This window comes from Prionailurus viverrinus, chromosome X, assembly GCF_022837055.1.
Source record: "Prionailurus viverrinus isolate Anna chromosome X, UM_Priviv_1.0, whole genome shotgun sequence".
Taxonomy (NCBI): domain Eukaryota; kingdom Metazoa; phylum Chordata; class Mammalia; order Carnivora; family Felidae; genus Prionailurus; species Prionailurus viverrinus.
In genome coordinates, this window is record NC_062579.1 from 84009883 (window position 1) to 84032464 (window position 22582).

The window sequence follows — 22582 nt, forward strand, 5'->3', positions numbered from 1 at the left end:
AGGCTGCCCTACCTTCCTTCAAGGTGAGGGCTGGGCCCCGTCGTCTCAACCCTGGGGCTTCCCAGGGCCACAGAAAGTCTTCCACACAGGACAGTCCTCTTCTTCTGTGTGTGTGAGCACCGAGGAAGAAGAGCCGAACATATGCTGGAGTAGGTCATCAGTTCCGGCAGGAACCAGTGGTGAGCCGTATCTTCTATAAGCGGACAGTGGCAGCTGCGGCCAGGTAGTAGAGTCATGGGCAGCAAGGAGGACAGACTGCTTGGTAGATCCAACAACTTGTAAACGATGAGCCTGCGTAAGTGGGGAAAACCAGCGATTTCAGTGGCGAGGTCTTCCTTTAGATCAGGAATTTCTTAGGGTGGATTATGATCTTTTCCCCAGACCTGTGGCCAGTTTTGTGAAGACCAAAACATGGTCTTTGGTGGAGGCAGGAGATGGAGAATTCCTACAAAGAAGGCTACGGCCAACTGAATGTTAATCTACCATTTGTGCAGTGGGATAGATGGAAAGTAGGCCGTACGGCGTCCAATTCTTCCTCCGATATTTGAGGAAAGCCCCCCCCCCCTTTTTTTTAATAGGTAGTATTTCTGCTTCTTTAACCGTGGGCCCCAAGTAAGATGCTGAGATGCACATTCTGCTTTCTTGAAATGTGGACACATAAACTGAGGTCAAGGGGCAAAAGCTTGAAAAAGAGTGACAGCATTTGATGCCAGGCCAAGTTCTTTGACCTCCAGTTCTGACAGGATGCCATTTGCTCATTCATTAGTTCATTTTGGCAAAATACTAACTTTGCCAACTGGATCTAAATTCCTGCTTTAGAAATGATAGCAAGGTCTCAACTGAACCTAAGTGTCTCTCCTCTTCAAATACACAATGGTCGCCTTCTTGCAGAAAACCGGTTTGGGGGACAGAGCAGTTGAGAGCAGTGTAAAGACCTACAGTGATGAGCCATGGTACACAGGTTGGAAAACAACATCCAGGCATCTGTTTGGTATACAGAAAGCCTTAGCACATTTGGGAATTGAATTTTTAGGCCCAAATTTGAGGAAATTTGTGGCTTTTTCACTAGAGTGGATCAGGGAAAGGTATAATTATCACCCATGCATAGTAACAGCAGCTACAACTCCAGAGACTCAAGACATTGGTTTACCATATCCTGCTTGCTGGGGCTGTCCACTTGCATCTAATTTTTTCCATCCGAATGCTTCCAAGGATACTAAGTTCTGTTCTGAGAATTAGGAAATGTTTTATTACTAGGTTTTGCTTCTCTTTTCCTTTTCCCACACATTACTTTGAGGCATCTTTCAAGATACTCAGTTTTGGGTTTTTTTATGCTTAAAAAATTTTCTGCCTCTGTTCCTTCCCCATCTTATTCTCTCTTCTTAGAAGCATCAGTGTTGGAAATGAAAAGCTGAAACCTGTAATAATGTATCAGTTTGCAAATATAAATACACATCAGATGATCATTAGCATTTTCTTGGCATTAGCTCATGCAGCATACACAATGAATATTAATGTATGGTGCTGCATACATTTAGAAACTTAAGAAGCCACTCGAAAAAGGACTGTTTGTGCCACATGACATATGCAGTATATGAGGTCTGGATGCTGGGATCTATGTATCCACTTTCTTGTTGGCAACCTATCTTTGAAATTTGCAACTATAATATGCTGGCTTTATTGAATGTAATTAATGTCAAGTTCCTGCTGAAAACAATGGAAGTTGCTCATTAAAGATGTTAGCAGAGAACAGGACCACAGCAGAACTGACCTCATTTGCTTGTGTGTATGAGAGAGAACACAAATGTATCCTGTGTGACTGTGCCTGTATGTATGTCAAGAGCGAGCTATCTCTTGCAGGATCTAAGATTGAAACTAGGCGGCTGTAAAAAGAGCCAGTGCCTCCCTTGCTTGTCCGGCTGCTTCTGCAAATCTGCCTAACAAGTAGCTCAGTTCCTCCTGATCAAACGATCTGAGAAATGGCTTCCCTCCATTACACACTGTAATGGTATCTCCCAGGCGAGGCTCTCTGAAACAGCACACCCCTGTCTCTGGTAGCAGAGTTCCCTTGGTGAGTGCCCCAGAACAGACGAGCTCCAAAACAAAGCCGTCTAAGAATTGGTACCACTGGCCAACGAAACCTGTTGGAGTTCTGTCAGGAAATCACCTAGCCTTGGGTCTTTGGATGAGAAAAGCAGGTGAAATCAGTAAGTACCGGCCTCAAGTGTGTTGACATGAAAAAGCTAGAACTGCCGTATGAATATTTGGAGAAGGCAGAAGTGTATATATGAAGAGCGTGCGTGTCGGGGGGTCGTTTACTTGGCTACACGTTGTATCGGTGTGATGGAAGGGGAATTGAGAAGAGTGAGATTCTCGTCTGCATTCTTTCACTTTGTGACCCTGGGTAAGTCGACCTGTGGTCTCTGTAAATCCCTCATGTCGACAATGGGGATGGTACACCCTTCTTCACCATGCTAGTGTTCAGCTCAAATAAGAGTGGAAGCTCTTTGGGCATGACTGATCGGTACAGTGAAAAAATGAGGTGTTGATAATCAGATGGCAGCTGACTTCTACACGGTGCCCAATTGCTTGGCAGTTAGGCTGGTGCTGGCTCTTCCAACCACGGCTTCTTGGCTCAGACCTGCTTTGAGTGGGCATACAGGCTTTTGCAACATTATGAAAAACTTGCTCAGAGCTGCAATAAATGCCTAGAATGTATAGAGTTCTGTTTATTACATGACGTGCGTATTTAACTCCAGCTGGGAACACGGCCCCGTACTAGGTAGGCGGTGTGAACGCATAGAGTTATGACTGAGGGGTCCTTACCCTCAAGGAGCTTATGATCTAGTGGGGGGAATGACATGTATAATAACTATGTGCAATTTGAGACAAGATGATGGATATGCTAAGTTGGGCCCATCCAGCTGCCTGTAGTTAGTGGTTGGGTTGTCCCTCCTCCGCCTAGCTTAGGAATGCAAGGAGTATGGGTTTGGAGCTGCTGGGAGATTCTGATCTGGCTCATTCTCCCTGTAAAATGAGATGAATGTCCTTTCCCTTCTCTTTTGGCATCCTAGCATATCATGGGAATTAATCTCTGAAAAGTCGCTAGACATCTTCAGATGCAGGTGGCTGTAGAAATGCAAAGCAATGTATAGTATGTCTTTCAAATCATATAATACGTTGTCCCCTTTATGAAAGACTAGGTGATTTTTCTTGTGTGTGTGTGTGTGTGTGTGTGTGTGTGTGTGTGTGTGATTAAAAACAGTCCACCACATCCCATGTTATCAGTCATAAGCTGGTTGGTTCAGTTGCTAATGATGTGTCCAAGATGAGTGGGTTTAGTATCCGTGTAGGCTGGTTAGCAAAGCACAATTTGTTTTCCAGTCACAGTCCATACCTGGAGTCTCAGCTAGCTATCTTGAAAATGTGTGCTTTTATTCACAAGGGATCCAAGGAAGGAGCCAGCAGGTAACTCTCGAACCCTTTTTCCCCACCACCAAAGTATAATTCAGCATATACATCATTCTTCTGGTAGGAAAAGAAGCAACCTCCTCCTTGAATACAAAGAACAACCCAGCATCAATATCACTAAGGAGACATTGGCTGATGTTAAACCTGTATTTATGAACTACCTCCAAGTCTGGAATCTGCCACTAAAAAACTCGGTATTTCTTGCCCTCTAGAGCTAGTTTTTGTTAATCAAGAATTCCCAAATTCCAGGGGCACCTGGGTGGCTCCGTCGGTTAAGCGTCTGACTTTGGCTCAGGTTGTAATCTTGCAGTTCGTGGGTTCGAGCCCCGTGTCGGGCTCTGTGCTGCCAGCTCAGAGCCTGAGCCTGCTTCCGATTCTGTGTCTCCCTGTCTCTCTGCCCCTCCATGCTCATGCTCTGTCTCTCTCGGTCTCTCAAAAATGGATAAATGTAAAAAAAAATTTTAAAAAGAGTTCCTGAACTCTGGAAATCTGAAATACTCTCTTGTTTTGTTACATGTGTTAACACAGAGTTCTTTGACTTGTTTACTACATTTTTGAGATCCTAAAATCCATCTCCTTTCGTTTGTGCTCTTGTCAGTCTGGCTGTCATCTGATCAGTTCGAGATGTCTTGCAACCCTATTCTTCAGAAACGTTAGGGAGTTCCCCCTGGAAATTTCCCCTAGGCTATGTCTCATTTCTGTGTTAGATCCTCTAGTTTGATACGAAGAGGGTATTAAGCAATATTGGTGTGCTCACCGATCTGTAGTCATAACTCTGTGTGGCTGGTGGTTTGGGAACTTTACCTCTGGGATTTTTAGATCATGGCTGTGCATCTGCTGGCCTGGGCTTTTGTTTTTGAAAGGAGGCCAGTATTAATGTGTTTCTCATTGGGGAAATATGCAAATAAACAGTTATTTAGATTTTGAAAGCAGACAAAATGATACAGACATGGGGGTTGTCTCTGATGGCACCAGATCTGATGAAAACATTTATTTCAGTTGCTTTTGACTTAACAGATGGCCTTGAAAACTGTAGGGTCAGTGCTTCTGGATTCTCACCCTTCGCACACCTGGGTAGAGCACCCGTGACAAATGGGCACAATGGGCGTTTTTGGTTGTATTTAATTCAACACCTATGCCATAGCATGAATCTTGGCCATCTTAGCTAGAGAATAATTGATCATCTGTCTTTCCTGTTGACTCCCGGAACCTGCAAGTTGGTGGCTTTCTCTTTTAATCTACTGAGCATTCTCTGGGTGTCTAGTGTGGCCCTGCGCAGATTAAGAGAATGCATTTTTGAGGAATGAGAAATTAATGGCAGTTGTTTATAATGCCTAATCATTTCATCTAAAGATGCCATGGATCTTGATTAAAATGCTTTCCACCAAATCTCTGTTAAAACGCAAGTCACTGAAAGGCTGTGCAGTGTGTGTGTGTGTGTGTGTGTGTGTGTGTGTGTGTGTATTTGAGTATGTGCCTGTGAGCACATGCCTGCCCGTGCAGGCCTGCCCTCACACTTGGGGGTGGGGTATGGTAGAGTGTGGAGTGGAGAGAGAAAAAAAGATAAGGAGGCAGGGAAAGAGAGAAGTAATCATTCCTAGTACTCTGGAAAAGGGGTGTCCAGGCTCCTTGGTTATCATGAAACAAGAGGCTTATTTCTTATTGCTGATGAATTTCAATTACAATTACAGAACGTTGGTAAGCCACATTAAGTCCCAAGGGCTGGATCAAAAATATACACCATCTGCAGGAGCCACTCGAATTCTCACTGAAAAACCTAATAGCCAAACATGAAATCAATTTGTGAGCAGATATAAACTGTGGCTGGTTGTCCATTAAAGTTTGCTTTCTCTCCACGATGCTAAGGGCCAAGCTCTAAAAGTGAAATGAATGGCCTGTGGCTAGATCCAACGTGCCACTCACTTGCAAGTTTCTGTTGTGTTGCAGAAGTGAATGACAACAGTTAAACTTTAAAGATAAACAGTGTTTTGATTGGGTTCCTGGGGAATAATGGTGCTTTTGTACAATTCTTGAAATAGAGCCTACAGCCGCCCTGAACAAAATAGTCTCTTTCAAGATCTTGGAAATAATGACATCATAGGCAGATTGAACCAGCAATCCATTAATAGTATCCTTTGTAGAAAGCTGTCTCAGGGGAGGGACCTGGTTTAGTAAATTGGTATTGTTTACAAACATAACATAATAGAATCCCCCATTCTTCTACGTCTGTGGAATAATCGGAGACACTTCCCACTTGGGAAACAAACATATTAACATCAAAGCTTCCTCACAGGTCCATACCCTTTCTCCATGGGTCTTCTAAAAGCATGCTTTGAAGCACTTGGTTTGAAGGCAAGTTAAAGATAACAAGAGCCTCCTCACTATTCTTTTGTCACCATCTCAGAATTTTGTGGAATAATTAGAAGATGAAGATTGGTTTGCGTTGGAAAGGGTAATAAAGAACTGAAATAATATCAGGACAATTCAAGCAATACCAAATCTGAAATGTCTAAGTAAAACCAAAAGATTATTGGCTTCGTGCTCCACGTTTCTAGTGTGGAACTAGACACAGATCCTTCCACTTCTTTTCCATCTGTGTGAAAGGTGTATTCTGGTTCCCCTTGCAGTCTCCAGATGAGCTGAGTAGCGTTAAAACAATCCCAGATTGCTGCGCAGCAGAAAGGTGTCCCATATATGCTCGGTCCTTCACACGATGCCTGTGTTATGGATCACAGCAAGTATGTGGTGGTGAAATTTTGGCCAGGGATATCTAGTGTATTCTAGGGGAGCATCGTTGGAGTTTTCTATCCCAAGTACCCCTTCTTTCCCCAGCCTGAAATAAACCTGGTCAAATAAGGTCAGAGTAATCAGGCAGCTTGAAAAGAAGCAGGGCACCTACCTTTTGAGTCTCTAGCCAGAGAGTAATTAGTAACAAAAAAACACCACTCCGTTAGCCACACCTAAATATCAAGAACAAAGGAGCCTAGTATTCTTTTGAATTACGTAGGTGTACTAGAACCCTGATGGGCCCAGACTCTTACTTGCCCTATTATATAAGGTCAGCTTTGTATATCAAATTAAAGAAGCCATGCCTGTTTCTCTAACTTCCATCATCTTAAATTATGTAATATGTCATCAGAAAATATATATCACCCAGCTCTCTCTCTCTGTGAGACACATTTTTCAGAAACCTATCTTCTAGGTATTTCTATTTAAATCCTCAGGGTTTTTTTTGTTTTTGTTTTTGTTTTTTGCGGTGGCTTTCAATTTTTTTTTTTTTTACCAAACTATCTTTTGTATATCTGAGCTTTATGTAATAATTACCCCATCCATATCCAGGCATTATTTTGAAGCCCAAAAAAGTAAAACAGAAAAAAAACCCCACAGAAAACAGTGCCTTCTCCTGGTGGCAAATTCTTCTCAGTGACTAAATTAAAACTATGGACCTGTCCAGTACAGAATAATGCCACTGGTGAAGTCACTCTTAAACTCACTTTTCTTCTGGAGAAACAGTGAATTTAGAAGGGCCAAATTAAAAACAATTTTTTAATGTTCATTTTTGAGAGAGAGAGACAGAGCGTGAGCAGGGGAGATGCAGAGGGGGTGGGGGGAATACAGAATCCGAAGCAGGCCCTGGGCTCTGAGCCTGAGCACAGAGCCTGATGCGAGGCTCGAACCTCGAACCACAAGATCATGACCAGAGCCAAAGTCAGATGCTTAACAGACTGAGCAACCCAGGCGCCCCTAGAAGGGTCAAATTTAAAATGTAAGAGGGAATGCAGACCCATCAACACCGGTTTCATGTACTAGTCGAAGTACGTACTAATGCCAGTAGTATCTATGAATCTGCCTTATCCTTGATATCACGGTTTTTCATTTTATCTTGTGCCGTGGTTTCGCCTGTATAGGGAAATGTGAGGTTAATCAAGTGGTTGGTGGTGACCAAACGCTTGTTACTATTTCCCTGATCATGATTGCTGAAAAAATACAGAACCAATCTTAAATCCATGAAGATAATGCAAGACGTGACACTTAGAGAAAGAAGAGAAAGAGAAAGAAAAGAGATCTGTTGTCCAAATTAAGATCAGGTCAGTCATTGTTAGCTGGCAGTTACCTGTGCAGCTGGAGAAAATATTCATTGGTACTCGCCTATTCTTGAATACTTAAATTGGAGAAAATTTAGGACATAGTAAAATTTGGAAAATTTTCCACATGGCATGATGTAACAATTCATTACCAAAAATAATAAACACATGGGGTGCCTGGGTGGCTCAGTCGGTTGAGCGTCCGACTTCGGCTCAGGTCATGATCTCGCGGTTTGTGGGTTCAAGCCCCACGTCGGGCTCTGTGCTGACAGCTCGGAGCCTGGAGCCTGCTTCGGATTCTGTGACTCCTTCTCTCTCTGCCCCTCCCCCACTTGTGCTCTGTCTCCCTCTGTCTCTCAAAAATAAATAAATGTAAAAAAAAACAAACAAAAAGAAAATAACAAACACATTGTAACTACTAAAGGTGTAAAATAATTACGATAGCTTATTTCTCATTAATGTTGTTGGAAGAAAGTGATCTGCTAAATCATTTTTGGATAGCTCTTATGCTCCTAAATAAGTGCCAGTTAACACTTGATGAATTTACGCAGATTTTGTTGCAGTGGGATTTGATTTTCCCTGTATTCAAACTGGAGATTCACTTGGAAGATATTCTTAACACGTGATTTGAGATGGCGAGTGTCCCTTTGGGTCGCCAGTGGAGGGACTTGAATTAGAATAGGAAAATACTCAGAAGCCGAAATGTTTCACTGGGGAGTCCATGCTTTTCCAGTCCACTTTACCTTCCAGTGGGATGAAACCCGAATGTATTCCGTCCTGAGCACAAGATGCTAACGAGTAATGACATTGAGAGCAGGGGTAAGTTGCTAAAACCCAGACCGGCCCTTAACAGCCCTCTTACCGAGGCCAAGTCCCTCATTCCTCGTTTCAGGACATAAAGCACGACCAGCTTAAGGTTATGATGGCTCCTCAGGAAGTGGTCCTCTCCTTGGAGCTAGCTCCTCTTTGCTCACGGTGACATTTGGCTCAGCTTTATGTTCTGCCTGCCACCTGAAAATGCAGCGTTGTTTCCCCGGTCCCTACACCCATACTCTGCTGAAACTGTCAGGTCTACTAGATCACGCCCCAGTTCTTTGACATGAAACAGTAGAGTGTGTTTTGTAAGCCTGGTTCATGCAGGTAAGAATCCAATGCCAGCAGCATCCCAAGCTGTCAGAGCAGCTAATGGGTCATTGTTTGGGGCCATTAAAGATCAACAGCCAAACCCATGACAGCTCCAGACTTTGAGGAGTTGTGCTTCCTGACCATCACAAAAGTCAGGGTAGAAATATTTCTAGCTTGTTTTTAATGTTCATTTATTTTTGAGAGAGAGAGCACAATCGGGGAGGGGGCAGAGAGAGAGAGAGAGAGAGAGAGAGAGAGAGAGACAGAATCCAAAGCAGGCTCCAGGCTCTGAGCTGTCAGCATAGAGCCCGACGACACAGGGCTCAAACGCACGAACCGTGAGATCATGACCTGAGTGGAAGTCAGACGCCCAACTCACTGAGCCACCCAGGCACCCTGGGTAGAATTTTTAAAGAAGGTCATAATTTGTTTATTAAAAGGCTAAGAGTAGACGGCAGAAAATAGAGTTTCATTTTTGAGAAAAGGAAGTGTTTTGTGTTATGTGTATAGAAAAGTTATGTGTTTGTGTCTACATCTTGAAAAGCCATTAATTACTGCCTTCACTTTCCTCTCTGGGAAATTGCATCATTGGTCTTTCAGGAGGCAGCTCCCTCCCCTCTAGAAAAGAAACCTCTCAAAATGGTCATCACAAAACCCACAAAACTGGAGACAGCCATGAGACCAATGCTTCTGTGTCTGAGCTGTTAGAGCCCCCATTTTACTAGATGGGTCTTTTAGGCCTCTTCTTTCTTAATTCCTGTTTTCTCCTCCTGTTCTTTAGGAGCTGCGCCATCAGTGGTAACTGAAAATGTCTGACAGTCTGGATAATGAAGAGAAACCCCCAGCTCCCCCGCTGAGAATGAATAGTAACAACCGAGATTCCTCGGCACTCAACCACAGCTCCAAACCACTTCCCATGGCCCCCGAAGAGAAGAATAAGAAAGCCAGGCTTCGCTCTATCTTCCCAGGAGGAGGGGATAAAAGTAAAGTATCAGTGGCCGGGCATTGAAAAGGGGCCAGTTTATTCTTTCCTTGTCACTTTCTTTGTTGGGTAGTCATTTCTTGAGCAGTGGCTGTTCAGGGCCTACCTGGCCTTTGCATCGACATCTTCAGAGGTTGCCTTTTGTCAGAGGATAATGTTTGATTGACTTACTGTGGGTTGACAGGAAATACACTTCTACCGTGTTTGCCTTGCACATAAAATTGAATTCATAGTGTTAAGCCAAGGGAAATCATAGCCGCAGTACTGTCTTGAATCTATGAACAGCGCTTTTCTTTCTGATAACTTAGAGGGGAGAATTTAACAGTAATCCCTTTCTAACTGGAAGTTGTCCTTATTGGAAATTTGAGTATAGGTGGATTTACTTCTGTATACCTTTATGACGACCGTGAAAATCCTGAATTGAGTATGCAGGAGTCAGTCCAAGTTGCCACATGATGGTCTCTCTGGCTGTATCCTAAGGTGGAAAGAAACTTCTGAGCCATTTGTTTCCTCTCTCAGTCTTGTGCCACTTGTCCCCTACACGATCAGCCCTATGGCACTGAGCATCACAACACCATATTGACATGAATCCATGTGTTGTTCATAAAGCCATTTGTAATACCAAGGGCTATAGAATCTCTAGTAGATAGTCGTCAGGTTGTGCTAATTAGCCTAAACTTAAACATGGCTTCTATAAATGTGACTACTGAGGTGGAAGAGAGTGAAACAAGTACAACTACCCCAGCAAGGAGCCAAAAAGGCAAGCAGGGTGGTGTCTTTAGAAGAGAAAAGGGACATCCACGATCTGCTCCTTCAAGGTAAAACAAATAGCGTCGCACGTCCTGTGGTGTGAGTGAGGCCACAATTTGTACCGTAAAGGAGGCCAAAACTCTTCTTAGAGCCAGGATTGCCTCTTGTACACCTGAGTCGCTCAAGAGATGCTTTATGCCTGCTGACCCAAGGATAGAAAAGATGGAAATTTTAAGCCCTTACACTGAAGACCGGCAAAAGAACGATGAAGCACTTTCCATGCCAGGGATCTGTGAAAATGCACGAGGGATTTCCAAAGACATGTTTTCAGACACTGAAGTGGGCCCAGCAAAAAGTCCTGCCGGGAGCAAGGAATGGCTTAAGAAACTTCTGTAACACCATGACCTGCAGACCAAGTCTTATGTGACGGTGGTGCCGAAGAAAGAACCATCAGACCCTGCAGCTCTTGTGGTGTATCTGCCACAACCATAGGAGGTGAATGAAGACGGGAATCATGTGCCTGTCCAAATCTTCAGTGCTGTAGAAGCCGCCATTTTTGGAAGCCTTTGAAGAATCCTACTTGCCCTTTTGGAGAGCAAGAACCAACTGAGTGATGCTGACGTGAGGTCAGCGAAAACAGAGAGGCTGCTGTTTCTGTTTTGTGCCAGTACTGGGGTGACCTCCTGGCAAAACCACTACTGCTTGACACAAAACTATACCCAAATCTTCCCGGGGAACAAAAACCCAAGCCAAGTTTCTGGTGTACTGGCACACTGACTGAAAAACATGGATAACTCCTTCTCTCCTTAAGGAATGGTTTGAACAGTGCTTTCTCGTGGAAGTTCAAGACTAAAAAGAACAATCTGGAATTCAAAGTCCTGCTGATTCCTCCCAGTCGTTTTGGTGCTTCATATGCATTTGCAAGTGTGCACCCTTAATGTTAATGTTGTCTTTATTTTTTTTATGTTTTTTTTTTTTTGAGAGAGAGCGAGCATGTGAGTGGGGGGAGAGAGCAGAGAGAGAGAATCCCAATCAGGCCCCTCCCTGCCAGCACAGAGCGCGACATGGGGTTTGAACCCACAAACTGTGAGATCATGACCTAAGCTGAAACCAAGAGTTGGACGCTTAACTGACGGAGCCACCCAGGTGCCCCAAGGTTGCCTTTTATAATGAGTTGCGTGTTTCAGATCCTTGAGCTCTTAGATCAGTGTTTGATCCAACTATTCGAGAAGACATGCCAAACTAATGTCCAATTTTGTTGTTGAAAATCTCACCAAGTTTCCTCTGTCTGAAGATCCTACCCCATGGGATTCCGACACGATCACTAATGCTGTATTGTTTTTTTTAAGTTTATTTATTCATTTTTGAGAGAGAGCATGAGTGGAGGAGGGGGAGAGAGAGAATCCCAAGCAGACTCCATGCGGTCATCGCAGAGCCCAACATGGGGCTTGATATCACAAACCATGAGATCGTGACCTGAACCAAAATTAAGAGTCAGATGCTTAACCAACTGAGCTACCCAGGCACCTCACTAATGGTGTATTCTTACTGAAAGAACCAATAGATAGTTCAGCAGAGCCTGTCATTAATGCACGCTGACAAAAGATTTGGCTAGGGATGGTGGCATGCCTTTCAGTGATCTGTCCTGAAGACCATGAATCTTGGGATCAAGAAGAACCTATAGATGAGAATGACCATTTGGTACAGGAGCACTCTATCTGAAGTTGGATCTGAACTTGTTGATATTAATTCAAGTGATATGATGCTACTAGAGGATGACTCTCAGGAAGCTTCCGGCACTCCAGAGGTGATTATCATAAGTGCTGACAGAGATAATTAGGAAGCTGTAGGACTGGAGACAAATAACAGTTACAAGCAACATGTGCACATTTTATTTTTTTAGTGTGTATTTTGAGAGGGCAAGAGAGAGCACAAGATGGGGAGGGGCAGAGAGAATCTCAAGCAGGCTCTGCGCTGTCAGCACAGAGGCCAACGTGGGGCTTGATCTCAGGAACCGTGACGTAAGATCATGACCTGAGCTGAAAATCAAGAGTCGGATGCTTAAGCGACTGAGCCACCCGGGCTCCCCGACAGGTGCAAATTTTTTAGGACAAGATTAAAACCTTCTCCCAAGAAAGCAATGCAAATTGATACCTTTACATGTCAAACCTTAACCTGTTCAAAGCCTGAGTGATGTAGCAGAACCTTGTAAAGAGATGCTGTGATGCCTTCAAACAATCACATTGGACAGAAATCATCTTTAGCAGGACTTTAATCATCAAAGAGGACCATTTAATACCATTGCTGGACAGCTGATAAGCTGCCTTCAGACAAATCTTGAATGATTTCATTGAACTCTATCAAGGGGTACTAAGAGCCTTTTTACATTTCTATATGAGGAAGAAAGGACCCTCAGAAGAGCCCAAATCATAAAGTAGTGCCATTCAAGTATCCGTGCCAGACCCTGCGTAAGCTGCTTTCGGACAAACTTTGAACGATTTAATTCAAACTCTGTTCGGAAGTGCTAAAGTATCTTCAGAAAAGAGGAGACAGAATGTTCAGAAAAAGAGCCAGTCATTAAGTTTTACCACTTAAAGTCACTTGCTTGATCAGGCTAACAGCACAAGCCAGTTGTTCCAATTTCAGGATTGGATTTCAATGACCGGGAGAATTTAAAGAGCCATGATTTGAGCGAGCAGCTCACTTCCCTTCATCTCTCCACTGTTCCCCCCCACTTTTCCACTGTCATAATGAGGGGTACATCCTCATCACCTGTGGAAATCATCCTAGGCTCTCAATGGAGACAGTGTAGAACCTATACCTATCACTTTGACTAATTTAAGCCATGTAAACTCTCGTTATTCTTTTCACGTAATGTACTGTTGTTACTGTTTTTGTTTTACTGTGCAAAAAAATTATTCGTGAGGGCTTTCAGAAGTTTGCATGGGACCTCACTTCCCCTGCCCTTTGTTTTCGAAACCTCCTAAAATCATACTTTCTTCAGCTGAACCCTGCTCCCTTGGGGGTTGTTCAGGAATTGACCCTCATAGGTAAGGAGGGGTCACCGTGTCCATGCTCCTGCCTCTAGGTGACTGCCTGGGTTACACCGCAGTCAGTCTTAATGAATGGGAAGAGCACTGTACTTGGGGTTCTGAGGAATCTGAGTTTGAGTCCAGCTCTGCCACCGATTATTGTGACTTGGGGCCAGTCACTGAGTCTCATCACCTGTTAAATGCAGATAGTGATACCTGATACCTACCTCGCAAAATATTTTTGGTAGTCTAATGTAATTCTAAATATCAGAGCAGTGCTAAAATGAAAAAGTGCTAAATAATTGTGAGGTGTTAACTACATTGGTATCATTTTTGACTTTACAAACAAAACAGCCCCAAATAATTAGATTTTTAGAAATCTTGTTTCTTTTTTTGAAGTTCCTTTGCCCCTAACTAGAATTTATTTGTTGCTAATAGAAAACTTTAAAGAAAATTAAAATTGCCCATAATTTTACAAGCTAAAAATAATAACCATCTGGATCAGTATTTTTCCTCCTAGTCCTCCTCCTCATATAGAACTTGTTTATCAGTATCAAAAAAAATGGAAACGAAAGCATATAGAAAAAAGTCACCCCTATTCACAAATCTCAGAAACAATGTTAATGTCTTCGTGGATTTCTTTCCAGACATTTTTTGTGGAGATGGTATGCACACACACACACACACACACACACACTCATACACACACATACACATATCCTTTTATACAGTTTTTTACATAGTTGAAATCCTAACATGCAGTTTTATATGTTAATTTTTACCTAAGATGTGCTTAGAATTTTTATCATGAATATTTTCCTGCATTTTTAAGAAGTTTGATAAATACCATTTTCGACAGGGTGTAATATCTCATCGTGTAGTGGTGTCATGGTTTACTTGACCAGTTATTCAGTTGGATACTTGAGGTCCATTCCAAATTTTTGTTATAAATAATGTCACGGCGTCTATCTCTTTAGTTAAATGAAGACACTTTGGTGACAGCAGAGGTTTTTGCTTAAGAAGTCTCTCTAATAGCTGCATTTCATTGGCCAAATGGAACCTCAAGAGACAGATAGAAGAGAAATAAGAAGCAGTAGATGTAATTTCAAGATTGAGGATCTATCTTTGCTGGGGACTGTCCCAGGAGCTGAATCTTGGTGTTAGAGCAAATCAGGGGAGACCTTTTGCCACCGTGTTCTGATACTCTCGTGTAGAGAAGTTTTCAGAATGTAGAGCAGGAAGAGGACATCCCGAACGAGTGGTTCGATTTCATTTTATGGACCCTGTGCAGTGTGAGACTGATCAGGTTTCTCTTACGTTGGCTACTAGAAAGCCTGCAGCCAAATGTGCGGCCCATGCGTAGCACTGGTGATGGGACTCTATGGAATGTATGCACTTTGCACTAGCTTTCTTCTGGGCTCATTTTATGTCTCTGTGTTTCTTTTCCTTTTCCTTTCTTATCTACTTTGAATTTATGGTATCATATTGTGTATATTCTTATAAGCCACCATAAATCCATTTTGGAGCAAGGAGGGGAATAAATACATGGATGATTAACATATATATGAAAAAAATACGCGAATAAATAAACCAGTAGGGCACATGCAACGAGGTGAATGAATCAGCCAGGCCTCTGAAAATGGCATAGTGCCTCTAAAAATAATCAGTGTTAAGGACCCAAAGCTTGGGGGAGCATGTGGGGAAGAGGCCGGTGAGGCTGCATTTTGAGGTGACCTGCTCTGCGTGACGTGTGTCTTCTGAAGCGTGCTTTCTCGTGTCTTGTGTCTCGCCCCGCACTTGAGCATGAGGTGTGTTTCAGAGGACATGCCACGCTGTGTGTGGGGCTGTGTCTTTAGAGAGCATGGTTTGTGTGCTTGGTTTATGGGAGACCCAGGGAGATTTGGGAGCTGGTGAGCCTGGGGATGACGCCGGGGCCCCTCTCCCCAGAGGAGTACGGGGGGGGGGGGTGGTTGGATACAAATCAAGTCAAAGCGAACAAGAGGTAACCCACCATTTACCGAGCAGTTCCTGGGTGCCAGACCGTGTGCCAGGCAGGCACTTGACACAGATTGAGTCTTTTAACCCTTAGCAGCTGCTCTGGGATTATCCCCTTCTCACAGATGAGGTGATTTAAGTTCAAAGCATGTAAGTAGACAGCCGAGAATCACATAGCAAGTGAGGGAATCCAGGAGTCTCCCAGGTCTCTCTGACTCCAAAGCTGGTGCTTTGTCTGCTCCGTCACGCTGCCTTGTAACAGGACAAAGGGAACGTGTGGTCAACTCTGCTCTTGGCATCCAAAAGCCAGCAGTGGCTTTCATTTTTCCTTAAGATGGCAGTGCACTTTGAAACCTCTCTGAATTTCAGAAAAGGGGACTATTTTTTTCAATCACCATACAGAAGGAAAGAAAATTTTTCATGGTTTTTTTTTTTTTAAGAGACGGTAAGAAAATATTCTTGACAACAGACATGTGCTAACATTTGATTTGGGTGTTTTGTGGGTTATATTCTCATTTGGTGTGTATATTTGACGGGCTTAAATATTGCTTAAGTTAGAAAGTCAAGGCTCTAAACGAGCATGTTCATATATGTGAAAAAGTTCTTAAAGTGCGATATAGTGTTGTTATTGTATTGCATACATACTGTTTTGACTCCTAGAGTATGCCACTTCTCTCTACACAAGAAGCTTTACTGTGCAATGATTATATTAAAGAAGACTCTCAGCTTATCCTTTATGGTCTTGTTATCAGATGTTCTGGTCAATGCCCGCTATTAACTTTCGTCCAATTAACGCACAATAAAACATACTTAGTGTGATAACTAGATGGAACAGTATGCAGTCTTTCTTCGGTGACGCTGAAGACCCTTTGGGATCTTGCAGTAGCTCAAGATCCTTATCATCGCCGGTGGGAGGCACAATTCATTGAGGGTCCTGTTATCAGAAAGCCAGATGTCCGAGACATCTGAATGGTATTTCCATTCCTCTTGGTTCTCCAAACGTAAACCGTACAGCTCAGCAGAATGCTCTTGGGAGATCACTGCCCCGCCCTTTGGGAAGCCTGGCGGACATGGCATCTTGCTTGTCCTCCAAGGTCAGTGCTCTGCCCCAGGAGAAGAGCCTCCTTTACTCCTAGAAGTGCCCCGTGGTTGAAATGGTAAGAAGGTGGGATAATGATGCCCTCTATTTACTAGAGCCTTTGCTTCTTCATCAAAGCCAACAAACAGGGAAATTGGGGACAAATACGGTGGCCCGCTAAAACGAGCAGACGGTCAAGTTCAAGCATGGAATGCTGGATTGGGAGACAGATACGCGGAAGGAAAGAAGCAACAGGGAGATATAAATTGAGAGAGGAAGTGATACGTCAGGGGGAGGTTAGAGGGTGGAGAGGATCCTGGGGATGGATGAGAAGATGGGCAGACAGAAGAAAGTTGTGTCAAACATTGAAACGAAGCATTCCCAGGAGAGGAAAATTGACACCAGCTGAGGCATATGAGGCTGCTTTCCTCCTTAAAGCAAATGAGGACTTTTTAATTTACCCCTCTCTCAGACTTGCACCCTATGTAATTATCCACACAATCAGGAGTGTCTGGTTTAGGACATTGCCTCATAATTTTTGTTTTTTGTGTTTTTTTTTTATCTTCAAACATTTTCCATTGAAATTGTTGCATGTGTGAACTGGGCATAAATGCGAGGGGAAGCAGTGTGTGTTGCCTGAAAGGAGATGGGCAAGAGTCCTGACGATTTGCCAGAATGATCGCTGTTGCCGAATGCTTTTGAAGATGATACCACTGAAGGTGATGGCTGTCTGTGTGTGAGTGGAGGTCACTAGAAGGGCTCACACGGGACCATCATTTCCTTTCCCCCATCATCCTCAGGGAACACCCAACTTCTGAATTAGGCTTGTAGCCGCTCTTGCCGAATCAGGTACCACTTTGAAGTTTTTATCTGTACATTAAAGGCTGATTTATGGAGAGTACATATTGTGTTCCATAGCCACCAAAGACCTGGCAGGAGGAGACAGGCTTACTGTTTCCACAGAGGGAACGAACCAGGCGTAAAGAAATTCCAGATATGCTGATTACATACTGTGACTGACCAAGGGTGAAATTTTCTAGGTTCTTCTACTGGGGCTTTCATGGCTTCAGCACGCTCTACCTGAAGCAGGAGAATGAACCCTCAACCCTGGGCCCTCCCACCTCTCTACTCCTGGGATTTGCTAATATCATAAAAGATTATAAGAGCAGTGAATGTTTAAAACGGGGCAGCTTAATCCTCTTTCTTGGTAATTCCATTTTCAAGGACATCACCCACATGGTGGAAATGGCAGATTACTTCGTTCTCCAGTAACGAAACAAGTAACTCCACTATAAGTAACAGACTCACTGTGTGACTTGAGTATATTGCTAATGAGATGTTGTATTTGGGATAGCAGTTTAGGGATATTATCGTGTTTACAGGGCTTTCATACGAGGTACCTCCTTCAGATCTCTTATCATGGAAGCAAGGACTAGCCCCCATTATATAGAAGAAGGCAGGTTAGAGACTCCAAAGTTAAATGACTTCCACAGAGTTGCCCCACTACCAATTTACAAAGAAAGGCAGACTTGGGCTTTGGATCCTCGCCAACTCCTAATCCAGTGGTGGTGGAACATGATACTGTTCGTCATAAAATGGCAGTTCCCTAACTAGTTTCAAAAATAGGGTCTTAGCCAACGGAATATGCACAAAATGGAATTTTTACAGAAGCGAGTGAAGCCCAGGAGAATCCAACCCACTTTCTGAATCCGCAGTCACAACAGTAGTCTTACCTTTTTGCCTTTCCAATTATTCCTGAGGGTCTGACTTGCTAGCCAAAAGTAATGGCCTTTGTAAAAAAAAAAAAAAAAAAAAAAAAGAAAGAAAAAAAAGAATTGTCAATTACTTTTCCCCGATTCCAGTGTTATTCTGGGAGCTTTTAAGTCTTTTTCTATTACAAAAATAATACCTGATGCTTTTACAATTAAGTGATTAAAGAACCATGTTAAAATAGAACACAAGAGTCACCTCTCATGCCTTCTCTTAGATTCGTTTATAATCCAGTATTTGAAGAGTCGGGTCTTTTCTTCCTCATTTCATAGACACCGTTTTTCCTTTTCCACTCAGAATCAGTATATATTTTGCCCAAGATGCTAGTTTTAAGCCAAAAATACATCTGTTACATAGAACCTCTTTTTAAATCTTTTACCCACCTTGCGCTGTCAATTTCTTTAAATACTTAGAGCCAGGAATAAAATCTATTTTTGTGCCTAACTTTCCATTGTGGTTACCACATAGTACTTTCAAGTAGTTCCAATGGGAAAAATAAATTTGAAGACCCACAAATGACATTCGTCCTACCAAAAGAAAGAGAAAATAGAGGAAAACTGAAGAATCATTTTCCCCCATGCGTAAGGAAAAATGCACATTTCATGAAACTAATAAAAAATAACCGCAGATCCCCTCTCATAATAAGCCCCCGAGCCATATGTGTTTATAGAGCAGAGTGCCAGAGATGAGAACCATCTTGCAGATATCAGTCCCTCTGGGACTATTGCTCTCCTGGACACCACCTGCAGGGCTGCTGTTGCCATAGGAAGAATTGGATCCCAGAACTGGTCTGGAACACTTACTCTTACCGAAGTGTAAGGTTTCAGAAAGTTTCCCTCTGGGAGGTTCTGGCACAGTGTGCTCTGTGACCCACAAATCAGACGATGGGGCAGAATGGCATTGTTTTTTTCTCTTGAATTAAAACAACTCCAATACCTAATTTAATTCTTAAAGGCCACGAGGGCAGCATTCTGTAAATGATCTTTGTGAGGCCTTGACTAGCAGCCTCTTAGTGAATTAGAGAAATTAACGGACCACGGAAAACACCTATCACCCAGCTACAGAGTGACCAAGTCACTAATGACAATCTACTAGGGAAAGTAAAGGTCGTTTGCCCATAGGAGGTGGAGAGCCCTTTAAAAATACTTCTGTATCCTCCTAACATGGCTCTCCAGAGCAAAGCCAGGAATACAGAGGTGAGAAGTAGGCATTTTAGTATGGCAGATCTCTAACTCAGCCCCTGCCAGAAATGGCTTCTATGTCTGCCCAAGTTTGGCTTCAGGAACGCAAATCACTTGCGTCCAGATTGCACCTGGCCAGGGGGAACAGGTCAAAGAGCAGGGAGAGGAGGGCTTCTAGTGTCGAGCTAAGGGTTGTGGGGCGAGGGTCCCTCCCAGGAGAGCTCCAACCCCAGCAACTTCGGTGCAAGCCTCCTCGCGAAATGTTTCATTAGGCCTCCTTTATCGCCAAGGGCTTCGTGGAAAATCACAGGATAGGGATGTGCAGCCAGCCGATGCATAAATCTGGGCTGCATGCTGACTTCAAACACAAATCTTGTTTACTAGCTGGCTCAACAGAAAAATGAGATAGAACAGAATTGGACATTAGTATCAGCCTCCCTTGAGCAGTTTTTATAGTTCACGTGTATACTTCACTCAGAAAAGATCTGTGTCTGATTTTTATGTGCCTAGCTCTGTGTTGAGTGTTGCCGGGGACACTGCACAGAAGGCAAGCTTTCCTTCCTGTCCTTTCCCCTGGGTTGTAACTTTCCATGTAGTTGCAGAAATCACACACACGGTTTCTAGAAAATGCCTAGTAGGTGATCTTAGAGGCAACAGATGCAGAGAGGTTCTCCCCATTCCATACCCACCGTACATTTTCCTCCTCGGCCTGTGTGAGAGAGGCTACCGTGTTGAAGCCCGCCCCCACTATGCCTTGTGTGCCTAGCAGCACATAGCTACCTGGCTTGTCTTCCAGAGAGTGCCTTCTCTATTGTATCATCCACCTGCTCAAAAACCTTTTCTAGCACATTCTTTATTACCGTCTTCAACTTCACCTTCCTTCCTGCTTTCCAAGGCCATACCCTATCTATTTACCCTTCCGTCTTCTCACGTCCTCATCGATATGCTCCATACTTTCCTACTTGCCAGCTTTGATTCTCCTCTGTTTCTTTTTCTTTTTTTCTATTTTAGGTGCCTTACCCTTTCCTGCCTATCCATTTTTTAAGACCGTCTCTCGAGTCCTACCTATTCCAGTAAGCCTCACTGTCCACCACAGACTTCCGTCCTCTTTAGATAGGCTGCCACATTTATACTCTATTCTTTTCAACTCGGCACCTAAGTTTCTTTTTCTAATGTGTATGTATTTATTTTGAGAGAGAGTGAGTGAGGAAGGGGCAGAGATGGAGGGAGAGAGAATCCCAAGCAGGCTCCATGCTGTCAGCACAGAGCCTAATGCGAGGCTCAGTCCCACCAACCATGAGATCCTGACCTGAGCCGAAACCAAGAGTCAGACACTTAACCAACTGAGCCACAGCTTCTAAGTTTCTTTGGTCTGGTAGTGTTGGTTGCTATTTATTTGCCAAGCATATTTCCCCAATCAGACTGAAAGTTTAGAATATTACTTAAGTTCCTAATGAGCCGCCCAGCACAGTCTGTCACTACACTGATCCACAATTCCGTGGATTTCACTTTCAAAGGAAAAGGAAACTGGGAGAGTGGCAGGACAGAGTGGTTCCTAAGAGCCAAAGTTGTGATATGCTTGCTGCTTAGAACTAGTCAGCCTATGTGGGGTTTTTTTTTCCCCTTTGGAAAAAGTGTTTCTGTGTTTTACTCAATATTTTGCTTTTAGTTTTTGGTATCAATGTGGCCTTATTTGTTTAATGTTTATTTTTGAGAGAGAGAGAGAGACAGAGAACAGGGGAGGGGCAGCGAAAGAGGGAGACAAGATCTGAAGCGGGCTCTGCACTGACAGCAGTGAGCCCAATGTGGGACTCAACCCACGAACCATGAGATCATGACCTGAGCTGAAGTCAGACGCTCAACCGACTGAGCCATCCAGGCACCCTTAATGTGGCTTTACATGTCACCTTTTTATTATGCCATAGACCATAACTTTGTATGCTTTCCATTGCTTTTAAAAAAAAAAAGATTATTCTGTGCTTTGAGGCTACATTTATGTAGGAAAGCATTTGTCTATGTTTGTTCTCTGCCATTCCCTTTCTTTTCCTGCATGCTCTGTTTTCAAGGAACGAGAAAGTGTTCTAAACTATAATTCTGGATGGGACCATATGACATCATTCAATGAGAAGGCCCAACAACAAAACTTCTAGGAATTTTAGAGGAAGGTGACAAGTGGCATTTCTACAACAAGGAAGATTCAGTGTCAGTCTTCTAAAACACTTTGAGAAGGCAAGCATAGCGCCATCCAGCGATTTCATCTGGGGGAGAATTGGGTGCTTTGCTGTACCTTGAACCCTGTCCAACTGTGTTGCCAACATATGCATTTGGCCCCGGAGTGGCACCTGGCAAGAGGTATGCTTGAATGAGTGCAGAGTCGTCCCCACTGTTGAGGAAAAACAGCAACATTGCTGCCACCATCATCTTCAGCTATATAACAAGTATGTTAGAACATACCTTTCCTCCTTAAGGAATTTTTAGGGAACCTGGACCATTGTCTCCTCATCCATGAACACATAACGGCAGATAGGCATGACCTGTCTCCAGATATTGGGTCTCATTTCATATAATGAAGGTCATTCATCCATTCATTGATTTGTTCATTTGCTTATTCATCAAATATTTATTGAATCGGGTACTGTGTTAAGATAGATGTTGGGTTACAAAGGTGAAGAAGTCCCAGTTCCTGCCTTTAAGGATCTGATGGCCTAGCGAGGGACCCAGACAAGTCAGTCAATGATTAGAGGTTAGCGTGGTAAGTGCAATATAGAAGTGGGCACTGAGGAAGGGCATCTGTTCAAGACTGAGGGGAATTTAGAGAGGTGTTCTTGGAGGAAGTGACCACTGAACCGAGGTGAGTCTTAAAGGAGGAGTAGAACTTGCCATGTAAGGGATGGGTGGTCTTCTAGATAGAAGGAGCAGCATTATGAAGGCAGGCATGACACATTGTTAGTTGAGGCTCTCTGAATTCAACTACAAGTAGTTCTGAATAGCTAGTTCATTGATTGGGGGTGGGAGAGGGGTGGGAGATGGGGCCATGGAAGTAATTTGGGACAGTATCCTGGAGGGCTTGTGTATGCCATGCTAAGGGCTTTGAATTTGATTTTGAAGCCAAT

The 22582-nt window shown here is 43.4% G+C and overlaps 1 protein-coding gene across 11 annotated transcripts in view; it reads left to right on the forward strand.

The window, feature by feature from the left end:
• Positions 1-22582, forward strand: part of PAK3 (p21 (RAC1) activated kinase 3) — a 214182-nt gene that overhangs the window by 106057 nt on the left and 85543 nt on the right. For all 11 annotated transcript variants that reach the window (XM_047844364.1, XM_047844358.1, XM_047844356.1 and 8 more), the window contains one exon: positions 9463-9664. In XM_047844364.1, the coding sequence (XP_047700320.1) occupies positions 9490-9664 (175 nt within the window). In that variant the 5' untranslated portion in view covers positions 9463-9489. The remainder of the gene's footprint in view (positions 1-9462; positions 9665-22582) is intronic.